Raw genomic sequence first — 13,285 nt, forward strand, 5'->3', positions numbered from 1 at the left:
TTTTATTTTTATTCTATGGAAATCAATCTTTCGAAACATAGTCGGGGGTTATATCTTCTTTTCCGATTTCAAACTCACTGTCATACAGGATACAGGTCTATTTACGGGCTGAAGAATATACTTAGTTCTCTCTGTAAAATAGAAGCAAAATCCTGTATAAGTGTTTTTGACTCAATGGCAGCTCTCAGATAAAAATACTGAAAAATATAATCGAGTGGAGAAACCTTCGCTTCGTAGTGTAGTGATAAGTGTATTCACCTACCGTGTTTGAGGTCCCGGGTTCGATTCCTGGGAAGATTTATAAGAAAAAACACTGAACTACTCCTTTTTCCTGGGACTGTCACCCGAAGCGTAAGATTGATAATCTTTTTGTATTATTATTTAACAACGCAGTGCCCTATGCACCATCCAGTGCGGATAAGGGTTTGATGATGATGGTGACGGACATACAGGGAAACTGGAATAAGGTAAATGAACTGACCACGATGTGTATTTGATAAATCACAAATTGATTATTTGCAGTGTAGGGTGCAGCGAAATATTTTACAGTTTTTGTATTTTGTTGTTTTGCACACTTTGATTATAAAAACATTATTATTTTATTAGTTTATCAGTATACCTATACAAACTTGAAAATAAATGTGTGAATCTGAATGAAGATTTTATTCTTAATTTTAACAGTTTCGGTAAAGGAAAAGCGCTTGCAGATTAATTCTTTTCTACACGCCTACCGCAAATATCAATGTTTGTGTTATTATGATTATTTTGGACATTTTTATTTTTTGTGGAAATCATCTCTAAGGTGCTGTGCCAACACATCTTGCAGCTTCATAGCGCATGCGCTGTTGGGACTTTAGTTCCTTAGGCCCGTATAACAATGGGAAGTTTACATTTAACAATTTTATCTACAAAGTAAAATTATGTTTTCAATTACAGGTAACCGACAAGGGTACTTTGAATGTTCATACAAATATACACGTTTTCATGCATAAATATTGATTTTACCTTGTACCGTCTCGATATGTGCCGATGAAGATAGCGTATGCTATCAAAGCCAATCATAGGAGCTTTATTAAAACACGCCTTGCAGCTACAGAGTATATGAACGGCTTTAAATATATAATCCAATTACATGTTTTTAAAAATATGTTTGAAAATGAAGTGTAAAAAATAATGGTTTGCATCTAGGGGCTGGATTACAAGACCAGTTACGGATCACATATGAAAGCTATATTACTAAACGTCTTGCAGGTACAAAGCGCATGGACGAATGGAATGTATTCGTTTTGTAACCTGTGCTAGTGATTAGATTTAGTATATAGGTATGTATTGTACATTTTTTTACCTCTTGTTTGTCATACGTTATGTTTTTAGACTTTATTTTATTCTTGCTTGTAATCTTGGGTTTGATTTCTGGACATGGTTGATAAGAAACTGCTATACTATTCTTTATTCGCCCGGACACGAAGAGTAGGTACTAAAAGCGCAAGATTTAGCATTCAACTAATACAATTAACGTAAGTATCAAGGTAAATTGTGCTTGCAGTTTCAATGATAAAATGAAAAAAAAAACATGAATATTTTTAAGTACGTCACCCGGCCCTATTAGATTTAATTGATTGATTCTGATGATTAATACCTATTGTAATTGACGCAGGCCTTTTTTTACCAGCATACATTATGTCTAGCAAGTACATTGCTTAAAGTAATCTTCGAACTTTGAGCCGTGGTTAATAATTGCCATTTAGGCATATGCAGAGCGTACAGTGTTCAGCACAATTTGTTATAATAAGAAATTAAAGCATTGTTACATTATGTCCAAAAGTAATATAGGTAAATTTAATCAACCGTGTGTTGAGCGTGTTCAAATGTTTGTAGACAGGCTGGATTTTACTCTCTAAAAAGTTATTAATATAAGCATTTATTGCAACAGAGAGGGAAAACATTTTTGAGAAGGGAATATGGAAGTCTAGGTCTTCACAGGGCTTATGATCTATCATTGGCTGGTTTAAATGGCCTCTTTACACACTATGTAACATTCACCATATTGCTTATGTTTAACCAACCATATTTTCCATCCATACATGTTAACTTTTGTAAGTAAATGAGCTAAAACCATCAATATCAACCTGCACTTGGTATACTTATGCAGTGCCTTATACATAATGATAATGTAAGGAATCTCGAAATAAGACATTAGACGTAGCAACCAACGGTAACAATTATCATCACGCGGAAGTTATGCGACTAGCTGGGCCACATGCTTCATCCTTAATATATATATATATCACAGATGCCTCCTGAGAGCCTTAACCACGCTTGCTTACTTTGCAAGAGATCATTCAGGTTCTCGTGGTACTGAACGTCTACAGCTGACAGTTCGTCTGCACTTCAAGCCTCACCTGCAAGTGGCAGATACGTTTAGGTATTTAAAACCTAAACTGCATAACATATACATTGCTTGTTTTTTTTATATCTCTAGTTTCTTTGTTGAATTATCTTAAAAATAATAATCACTTTAAAACTGATATTTTTTTCAACCTCCATGTCGTCGCTTCAGTTTGTTTTCGTCCAACAGACCAAAAAACAAATCTGCAGAAATAGAGCTTACAAGATTTTTTTACGAAATAAACATAAATAATGACCACAACTTAAAACTACATTCGTTAAAAAAACCCTTAAGCAATTAAAAAAATTCCATTTGAATTTTATAAATAAAGGCTCTTTCAGAACTCTTTTACACTGAACTCAATTTCGTTAAAAATGGTCTGATGGACAAAATCTATCTAAAGCGACGATATATTTATTATTTTTGTGGCAAACATATTGTTTTTCGATATTCATAGTCAATTGTTATCTAATGGCAACATTCACTCGTAAACCTCGCGCCTTGGCGCAGACGGTGAAATCTGTATCTCTAAACAAAACAATTGAATAGCGTCTGTCATCTGTTATTAGTGTCATTCTGGTGGGCCAGCAACTGTGGACGAAATATATGAAAGTAGTAAAACGTATTGTTGATTCTACTTTTCGTCGACTGACTTTCTTAGATTAGTATTGTCGCATATGAATGCTGTTGTAAACAATAACGGCTGAATACCCAAACTGAATGATATATTTGTTCCAGTTTATTTTGAAAAAACATGTTCAAATTTCTTATAATTATTTTATCATGTCTTCATTTTTGTCATTCTTCTACGCCTATAGTTATGTGGCATGGCATGGGTAAGTCAGTTTATTATCTTTCATGTATTCTAGATGTTTGAATTGATCAATTTAACTAGTAGTGAAGTAAAATTACAATAAAAATTCATGTCTATATATACATCTGTCTAGTTTGCGTCAGGGCGAATGAAAAATACAGTTCTCTGAGTGAAAAAGAACCAGAATCCTGGATGAGTGTTTTCGATTTGGTGACTACTCTCAGGTTGAAATTTTGAAAAAGAAATTCGAGCGGAGAAAAGTCCACCTCGTAGTGTTTGGACGGTTCGCCTATCATGCAGGTCCTGGGTTTGATTCGTCCAGGTTTGATGTGAAATATTGATTTAATGTTCAAACTGCAATATTTCATTGTTCGTAGACTGGCACCTGAAATGTAGGTCTGATCATATTACATTTTTCAGTTCAGTTCACTGCGATAACACAGAGTTTATTGGCAAAAAATATAAATTGCATACTTGCATTACAAAATATGTGTTTGACTTGTAAAAATTGCAGGAAAATATTCTTAGCAGCTTCATTCATTCCTTTATTCCTTTAGCTTCATGTAACAGATGATTGAAATACCCTGCATTTGGTTTACCAATGCAGTGCCCTATGCACCACGGGATGTGAAAAGGACAATGATGATATACATCGTACATTTTATACAAAAAAGCTAATTGAAAAATATTTATTTGAAGGTGATGCTTGCTGCCTTCCATATAGCTTGGGACCCTTCAAAAGCTTCCTCGAGAGCCAAATTGATGGTGTTTATGTTAAATCTCTACGGGTGGGAGACTCTATCACTCAGGACCTGGAAAATGGCTACTTCATGGCAGCTAATAAACAGATAGACTATGTGTGCCAGCAACTTGCTGAAGACCCTAACCTTAAAGGAGGTTTTCACGCTATTGGATTCTCGCAAGGAAGCCAGTTTTTGTAAGTGCTAACATTGATTATTATATATTCTAGAACAGTGATAGCTAACCTATTGACCAGTAGCTCAATCACAAATAACTATCGACGTGCTAATAAGCGATGTGATAACAATTTCTCACCGTGGTTGTTTATCATATTCGCGATCACAATGCAACATCCGTGAACAGCTAATATTAAATGTCAAAATATTTACGTTTCGCGACGTATAATCCTGCTGCGCAATCACATATTTTAATTTCACTAGTATAAATATGGAAAATATTCCAAAACTGCTATTTTGATTTATTTATTTATTTAAATTTATTTCAACAGAGAGGAAATTTTTTTTCGAGAATAGGGAGGAAATCCAGCCAGTCTGCAAGCATTTGGACATAATCAAACATTGTTGAATTACTACCTGGTAAAAGAAGAAGTATAAAAATTGGAAAATTGTTTTCAGGCGTTGCCTAGTAGGTGATTTGGTTCAGCCGGATGAATCTCACCCACGTGATAAAGGTTTCAGCTCTTTTACTTCACAAAAGTCAACAGATGGAAGAGTTTAGGAAATGTGGATGTTCAAACATGGGCAGAATGGTGAATGTTACACAGTGTGTAAAGTGGCCACTTAAACCAGCCAATGACAGGTCATAAGCCCTGTAAATGCCTAGACTTCCATATTCCCTTCTCGAAAACTTTTTCCCTCTCTGTTGAAATAAATTTAAATATGAACAACTCCCTAGGCAGGAAATCCAGCCAGTCTGCAAGCATTTGGACATAATCAAACATTATTTATTTATTATTTATCATGCTATTTATTGCATTTAGCCGGCAGTTGGCAAGCCAAATGTCAAGAAAAGTAGTCGCCATAGTAAACTGTAATTTTATTTCACTTTTTTGTATTAGATACTCCTTACTATTTTGCAAATGCGCTATATTGTATTATTTTTTATAGTAAATGCCGATTTTTCGCCAGTGAACTGTATTTATTTACGAGGAAAACAAAAAACAAACCAACACGAGCGTTGACTTATGACTGCGATAACTTAAGCATGTTCATTATTGTTCATTGTGATCGCTTGAATGCTTAGCATGTTTTTAAGCACGTCGATAGTTATTTGTGATCGAGCGACAGAATTGACACGCCAAGACATTTTGGGTGACACGTCTCGTTTACGGAGAGTCAGTATACTTTTGTGAAAGTCTCGGTGTTGAATAATATTAAAATAAGTAAAAGACACTGACTGACTGATGAAGTTTATAATGCTTGTTTATATTATAATATACAAAATACCAACCATCAATAATTGAAGATTTAGAAAATGCTATTCAGAAACATAAGTGTCAGTAATGTAAATAATAATTTGTTTCTGCTTTTTAATAATAATAAACAAATGGTTCACAAACAAAACTCTTTCATCAACATATTTCAACAGAAATGAAGAACATTTTAGAGAAGGTAATATAGAAGTCTAGCCATCTACAGGGCTTATGACCTATCAATGGCTGGTTTAAGTGGCCACTTTACACACTGTGACACTCACCATTCTGCCCATATTTGAACTGTTATCATTCAATTCTTTCATCTGTTGATGTTTGTGAAGTTAAAGAGCTGAAACCTTTATTTATGCGGGTGAGATTCATCTAATTGAATCATTTCACCTACATACTAGGCAACGCCTGAAAATGTTATTTTTTCATTTTCTATACTTCTCCATGGACAAGGTGGATTTATCAACAATATTTTGAGCTTGTCCAAATTTTTCTCTTTCAAAAACTCTTTCAAATGAAATAGGCTTCAAATTCTAAATTCAAATGAGTAAATACTGGGGCTGCAAAAATGATTAATATTCCTAGATGTGACACAAGCCACATTTTTCTTTTAGAATTTTGACACGCTGAGCTAAAAACATCTCTGTTATAGAATAATAATATAATTTTTAATTAATTCACATTGTTTTTTTGTTTATAGTTTTAAAAAATATTTACTATAAAAACATGAGACCTCTTGCATGGTAGGCGAACAGACTGACCATTTACTGACCATGTATTTGCATAAAGAATTATAAGTTTGCTTTGTATATTTTTCACATATAACAAATAAAAGTAAAAATAAAATGGTTTTACTTCAAAAATACTTTAAGAAAAGTATTTTATAAAAGTCTGTGCCCGGACGGAAAAAAATACAGTTCTGTGTGCGAAATAGAACCAGAACTCTGGACGCGTGTATTGATAATATAGATTAGAGGAACGACTTTAGTTTTAATTTATTTTTAAGAGGCACGTCCTTATCAAATATAATAGCATCCTTACACCGTCTAATAATGTTGTCTCTGTTTTATTTTGTAGACCAAATATTTCATAATAAAAAAAAGCTTTTAAATAGGAAGTTCATAAACAATTGCATGGTGCATTGACTCTATAATGACAGTGATGTATTATGCAATGCTGTATATAATTTAACGTATAGTGAGCGGTTAATAGTAATTTTATAAATTCCCAGCGTAGAAAGTTATTCTAAACAGTTGATAATAATAACTTCCTTGGCCTCGCATGTTTATGTCAATTTTTGTATCTTTATCCATTACTAAAAATAAGTACACAAAGAAAATTTAGTAAACATAATATGTAAGTCATAAGACTTATAAACCCCATTCGGCTACTTTTGCAACCTTGTAATAAATCTTGATAAAATTCTTGTAGAAAGAAATCGAGTAAAGATAGTTTCTTGTTTGGTCAAAGCTTTTGCCTGTAATCTGAGTTCGATTCTTTATGTCTATTTAATAAGTTATTTTCCACTGAAACATTTCAATCCAAAGTAAAACTAGTCATCTTTCCATCATGCACATAAAAAATGAAAAAAGCACCTTGTCAGGTGCGCATTTGGGAATCTTGATGATATTTTTAATGTTGTTACGGATTAAATTTAACAAATAAACCATAACGCCGTTTCCCCTTAGAAATAGCCAGAGAGGATAGAATGCCATTTCACTCTGTCTTTTCATCTAGACATCTCTTCCTCCTCATTCATACATCTTCTTATGTACGCTTGCTGATTTTTCCAACTTTTGACATGTATTTTTCGGATTAAGTCATGATATTTCTTTCTTAGCCTTCCTCGATCTCGGCATCCATCAACATTTGCACTGTAAATATTTTTTGCCGTTCTTTCGCTGTCCATTCGCTTTATGCATCCAAACGAACGCAGAACTCCTTTCTTGATTTTGTCGATAATGCTTATCTATGCCTTACACAATGCACAGATCTAGATATTTGTGCACCTATCGTACGTAGTTTTACCACAAACATTTTGACAGCACTAAGCCAAGCCTACTTTCATCCTTGATTTTTCAACTCCATATTTTTCTTCCATACATAAGGGTCAGCACCAGGACTCCATTATGTACAGCTGATTTTGTTAATAATAATTAAATTTATAAAATATTTCATTATACTAGGAGAGCAGTTGTGCAGAGATGTGGACACAAGATCCCTCGTGTCATCAACCTTATATCTCTAGGGGGCCAGCACCAGGGAGTGTATGGACTACCCAACTGTGGAGCCCTGGCACACGAGACTTGTGACTACATGAGGCGCCTTCTGAATCATGCGGCTTACTTTGGGTAAATATTATAACAAAATTATCAAAATAACTACTTCTATTAAATCCTGGATTCAAACTAAAAATATTAACTCTTTTTTTCTATGATATATTTTATTGCCTTTTATAAGGAATATTTTTATGTTTTTTTATATCCTTTTTTAATTACTTTAAATAAAAAAGTATTATTTAATCTAATTTAACAGAATATTTTCTTTTCTCTTTCTTATATTACACAAAAATATTATACCTGTCTATTTATTAGAGGAGCGAAAAATTCATAAACATTTCTTGTAAACCCACGAACAGGCCATGCCTTAATGGGATTTTTTTGTTTACTATTTTTACTGTTAATATGTATTTCATTGTTATGTAATTATCCTTTATTTTATTAAAACTCTGTTGTACCCTTTCATGGATATTGTAAAAAAACGAAAAAATCATATTAATAAAAAAAATATCTTAAAATTTAAAACAAAACAACAAAAATTCTAGCTATAAGTTTAATATTTTTTATCTTCAAATGTGCGTGCTTACACAAGCAAAAAATCAAGTTTATTTGGTTCACCGACAGGCACCAACACAGTAACATAGGGTTATTAAACATTCGAACACACTGTAATTTAATTTTATAATTTTTTGGTTAAGACGCTTGACCCACGCACGAAACGCTTCGGGTTCAATTTCCTGTAAAAACAAACTCTAAAATGTGATTTTCCTCATGCTTGGGTTTTCTGCGCTGTAATTCACCACTGCGATTTCCTGGGGTGGTATTCCAAACGCTCTTGCAGCCGTATTATCTTGCATATTTACGTACAAAATACACGAGAAAAGCTTTTTTCTCGTGCAGCGAGAGCGGTTCAGAATAGCAGCCCTGGCTTGTTGTGGTAAAATAATAAATTTTCGGTTTTAGAAAGAAGTCTTTTTTGTAGAAGCTAGTGGGCTTGTTTTCCTTTTTACTAAACATGCAAAATATAATTTTCAGTTGGGTTCAGAAACTGCTAGTCCAGGCAACGTATTGGCACGACCCCCTGAATGAATCCGAGTACAGGCAGTACAGCGAGTTCCTCGCCGACATCAACAACGAGAATGCCATTAACAAGACGTACATCGACAACTTGGTGAAGTTGAAACACTTTGTGCTCGTCATGTTCAAAGATGACTCCATTGTACAGCCACGAGAAACAGAATGGTTTGGTTTCTACAAGCCCGGACAGGCTAAGGAAATGCAGACTTTGCAAGAGTCCAACCTCTATCAAAAGGTAATGTCAATCTGCAATTGAACTTAGTTATGCAGAAAGCAGTCAGTCTAAAATTTTGAAAAAATGGGATGTTTGTGTTGGGTTTAAGAAGGTCAATTCTATGTTCTGCTAAAAACACCGAGGCCACTTTGAATAAAAATAAACTAATAATCACCTTCTGAAAATGTCATGATTTCAAAATGTCACAAAAATAAATGTCACCTAATACATTCAGAGGTTGTAGCTGGCTCATTCTGGCTGTTTTCTGCAAAATGAATATTTTAGATTGTGCGGTCAGCCAGACTTAAAAAAAAAAACAAAATTCCTTTAAAACATAATTAAATTATTTTAAAAGTTATTAAAACAAATCAATTAAGTGATTCATTACAATTAAGTACCCTTATAAATATAAAATAATATGATCAACACATAATGACACAACAAACGTCAGAGTTTTACTGGGGCTGGCTAATTTCTGCAAATGCACGCCTTGTGTGGTCAGCCAAACTTTAAAAATCATTAAAACTGGTCAATAACATAATTTAATTATAATTGTATTAAAAAAAAATCGACTGCATGAATTATATATCATTTCTCAAAGTAAAAAACATTTGGACCATTGTGTAAATTCGATTATTAATTCTTTTCACAAAAGTGCAACATATATAGTTTCACTTTTCTATGCATAACTTCTCTTCTGCATAACTATACATTTATGATTTACACCCAAGCAGATAAAGTATTTTTTAATAACTTTGTAAAATACAACTGGCTTCCTGGCGAGTGTTTTAGATTAGATGGCTACTCCCAGGTGAAAATCATAAAAATATTCATCTTAAAAGTGGTTCTTTCTGCCTTGCAAGTTATTTCATTGTTGATCCAGATACGCTGCAATTGGAAGACCAATACGTGCCCTATCCAACGATGGGTGCAGAAAAGGGAAATGATAATGATAGCTAATTGTACATATGGATAGTTTATTTATTTATTTAAGTATTTAGTCCATTTAACAATGGCAAACACTTTTCCTTATAATACATACAGGACAATTTAAATAAAATACAACTAAAAAAAATTCAATCTTGTACTAAAAAAATAAATAATTACTACCTCTATCTTAGTGATTGTTTAAATCTAGAAAAGCTAACACCAAAAAAGTCTAGATAAGTTTACCTTAATAGTCTAAAGGTTTAATATAAATAATGTACTATGAGAATTCCTAATTATGCTGTCCTTTCAAAACATTAAGGGCTTATTTTTACTATATTGTTGGTGATACTGCAATACCGCGTAACCAGATTTTTCACAAAAATGTTTTACTTAAATAAATGTTAAATAAATTCATTATAGGGATTAAGAGCCGTTAGTTTTTAATTGTTTCTATTTTTACTCTAAACAATAATAGTTTTTCTGATATTCCAGCAGTATTTTTGGTTGGTTAAAATCGTAAGTAATATATTAAACAGATCGCTTTTTAACCTTTCCCTTACTGTCCCAAAACATCCGCGCGTTACGCTGTGTAGTCATTATACATGCAAAAATTGAGAGATTTTAAATCTGCAAAATATAATATTCATAGGCAATTGCTTCAATTATTTATAGTTGAAGTCAAAAGTGATAATACTTTTAATCCAATAGCTAAAAACATGAAAAACATCACTATCCCACGCTCGCAGCGCGGGCGAAACAACCACTTGTGACGAAAGTCAGAAGCTACTGACGGGCATCTGGGAGAAGTACTAGAAACCCGATTATACCTGTATTATCGAGAGCGAGGCGTAAAGAGTGTGTCAGACAATTATACAGTAGAGTCTCGGTTATCCGACTTTCCGAGTTATCCGACCTACCGGGGCAGTGCCCCTTTCCTTTACCCGACTGCACGAATTATATTTGCGCGCCAGGCGACAGTCCTTAGTCCTCAGTGCTTACGTAGCTCTTTTGCTGAGCTTTCGTTCGTTAAATTAATTTATGTTACATGTACATATTTGAAATGTTTTCCATGTGCAACTAAAATAATGTAACACATTTACAATGTCGTTTTTAACATTTTCCGTGTTATCCGATCTTTTCGCTTATCCGACCCTGCCGCGGCCGGTTTAGGTCGGATAATCGAGACTACTGTTTATTAATACATTTTTATTACGTGCTCCGCAACATTCGACACATTGGTGAACTTTCTATTGTATTGGCGATTTATCTCCCATTTTTAATAAAATGCTTTTTCTGTTCCTAATAATCATTAATTATATAATAAAAAAATATTTGTAACAATACGTAAAAAGAGGAATACCAAAAATCTTATTCCATAATTTATTATATTTATGTAGAAATTATTAGATGCAATGTGTACTAGCTACTCATCACTGGGAAGAGAGAGTTAAAATCCCCTGCCAAAATTTTTTTTAATAGGGTATCGCTGTATCACCGATGATTTTTTTTCTTTTTTTAAAATTATCGATTGACTCTGAAATTCGGAACAAGTCACAAATATGTATGTTTCAAAGAAATTATCTAACACTAGCAGATTATAATTTCACATAAAAAAAATATTAAAAATATATATGATTTCCTTTCAATTTAAGTCTGCATAGATGCAACACAAATTAAGCACAAAACCATTATTCCTTCGTGGGAAATTAAAAGTAATGATAAATATAAAAATTAAAAGTCAAACTAAATTTCCCAATTCTTGTAATAAAATATTAATTCATTTTTTAATGTTTTTAAAATTATATAAATTACTAAAAAAGTACTGTAATTAAAACTCTGAACAAACTCCCTCTCTAAACACGAGCATCTTACACCATTAGATGGGTAGAAACGTTAAGTATATCCTGTAAAATGCATATTTATATGGCTGTATAAAAATAATAATAATTCTGGGAATAGAAATCCATTCCTTACTGTGTATTGGTAAATTATATTTTTATATTTTATTTTAGGATCTGCTCGGCTTGAAGAAAATGGACAAAGCAGGCAAACTAGTATTTCTCTCGACACCCGGAAATCACCTGCAGTTTTCTGAAGAGTGGTTTGTAAATAGTATCCTTAATCCATATCTCCAATAAAATATGAATTGTTATAATTGTTCAATTTGTTTCCTCAAATTAATTTACCACTTGCTACGGCAAATACATTCAAACATGTAAAAGTGCCTAGAGTTATCTACACTGCAGCAGCTATGAAGCTAAGAATTTAGAAAAGTTAACTGTTAATCAGTGAAAGTAACTGTCTATCTGATATTAGAAATGAACATGTATAATTTTAGAGGATTTTAAAGTTTAGTGGTGAATTATTATCAATCAAGGTTGTAATATCTGCCTCTGGGGCAGACAGATGCAAATCCAAACGTCAAATGTTCAACACAAGCCTAAAGAATCTACATTTGCTAAGTGATTTATAATAATTTATAGTATTAATTTATATTTTTAGTATATCAATACATTGGTTCTTTCATTATAAGACGTGCATTTCTTAAAAATCAATGGACATGGTCATAAACTGGATACGAAAATCGAAATGTCATTCATCAAATTCTGGATTTGCATCCGTCTGCCTCTGAGGTACAGATATATTTTTTTACACCAATGAATAATATAATTTATTATTTAAAAGGTTTTCTTAAATCTATTTTTTTTTCTGTCAATGGTAGTTTAAAGTTTAATATTTTAACTTCACATTTTCATAGACTGATTTCAAAGACTATTTTATTTAAACCATTTTTGTTGATGTTTCTTGGTGTTTAACTGTCTAGCACGGGCATTACAAAACGGCGACAGCACATCAAACGATATAAAATGGGTTACTAGAGGCAATGTTATAAAAATTGTTTTTAATAATTTATTATTTATACTTGGAAAATATACGCAATTAATAAATACGAGGAGCGATAGATCAAAGTGTATTTATTCCAATAATTATGTATATTGATTTTGGAATACATGCAAATATTTATAATTTATTTAAAGAAACATGACAAGCAATCAACTTCATGCAATAGAATGGGTAACATATTAAATATTTAATTGCTAATATGTAATATTTTTTCTAAATGCATTATAAAATAGTCGGTCTTGTGGTGTAATGGTCAGCACATTAGCCTACCATGCAAGAGGTCTCAGGCTCGATTCCCGACATGGTTGATATGAAATATTATTTAAAAGGGTGCTTTTACACTAGCATATTTCATAGTCCCTAGACTGGTACCTAAAGCGTAAGACTGATCACCTTACCTTCATATAACTAAATAAATAGTCCAGATCTTGTCTTGATGTCCCTCATGTTTGTCAATGCTTCTTTTCTTTTTTTTTAAATGTTTTTAACTATT

At 32.6% G+C, this 13,285-nt stretch overlaps 1 protein-coding gene across 1 annotated transcript; it reads left to right on the forward strand.

Moving 5' to 3' along the window:
• The first annotated feature begins 2,911 nt into the window (after nucleotides 1–2,911).
• Ppt1 (Palmitoyl-protein thioesterase 1) lies at nucleotides 2,912–12,046 on the forward strand. Its single transcript, XM_088238775.1, has 5 exons — nucleotides 2,912–3,225; nucleotides 3,903–4,140; nucleotides 7,575–7,739; nucleotides 8,703–8,979; nucleotides 11,901–12,046. Exons 1-5 carry the CDS (start codon nucleotides 3,144–3,146, stop codon nucleotides 12,024–12,026), a joined length of 888 nt encoding a protein of 295 aa, XP_088094901.1. The 5' UTR covers nucleotides 2,912–3,143; the 3' UTR covers nucleotides 12,027–12,046.
• The last annotated feature ends 1,239 nt before the right edge of the window (nucleotides 12,047–13,285 follow it).

This window comes from Micrasema longulum, unplaced genomic scaffold (genome assembly GCF_059751315.1).
Source record: "Micrasema longulum isolate JH-2025_06_02 unplaced genomic scaffold, ASM5975131v1 h1tg001967l, whole genome shotgun sequence".
NCBI lineage: Eukaryota > Metazoa > Arthropoda > Insecta > Trichoptera > Brachycentridae > Micrasema > Micrasema longulum.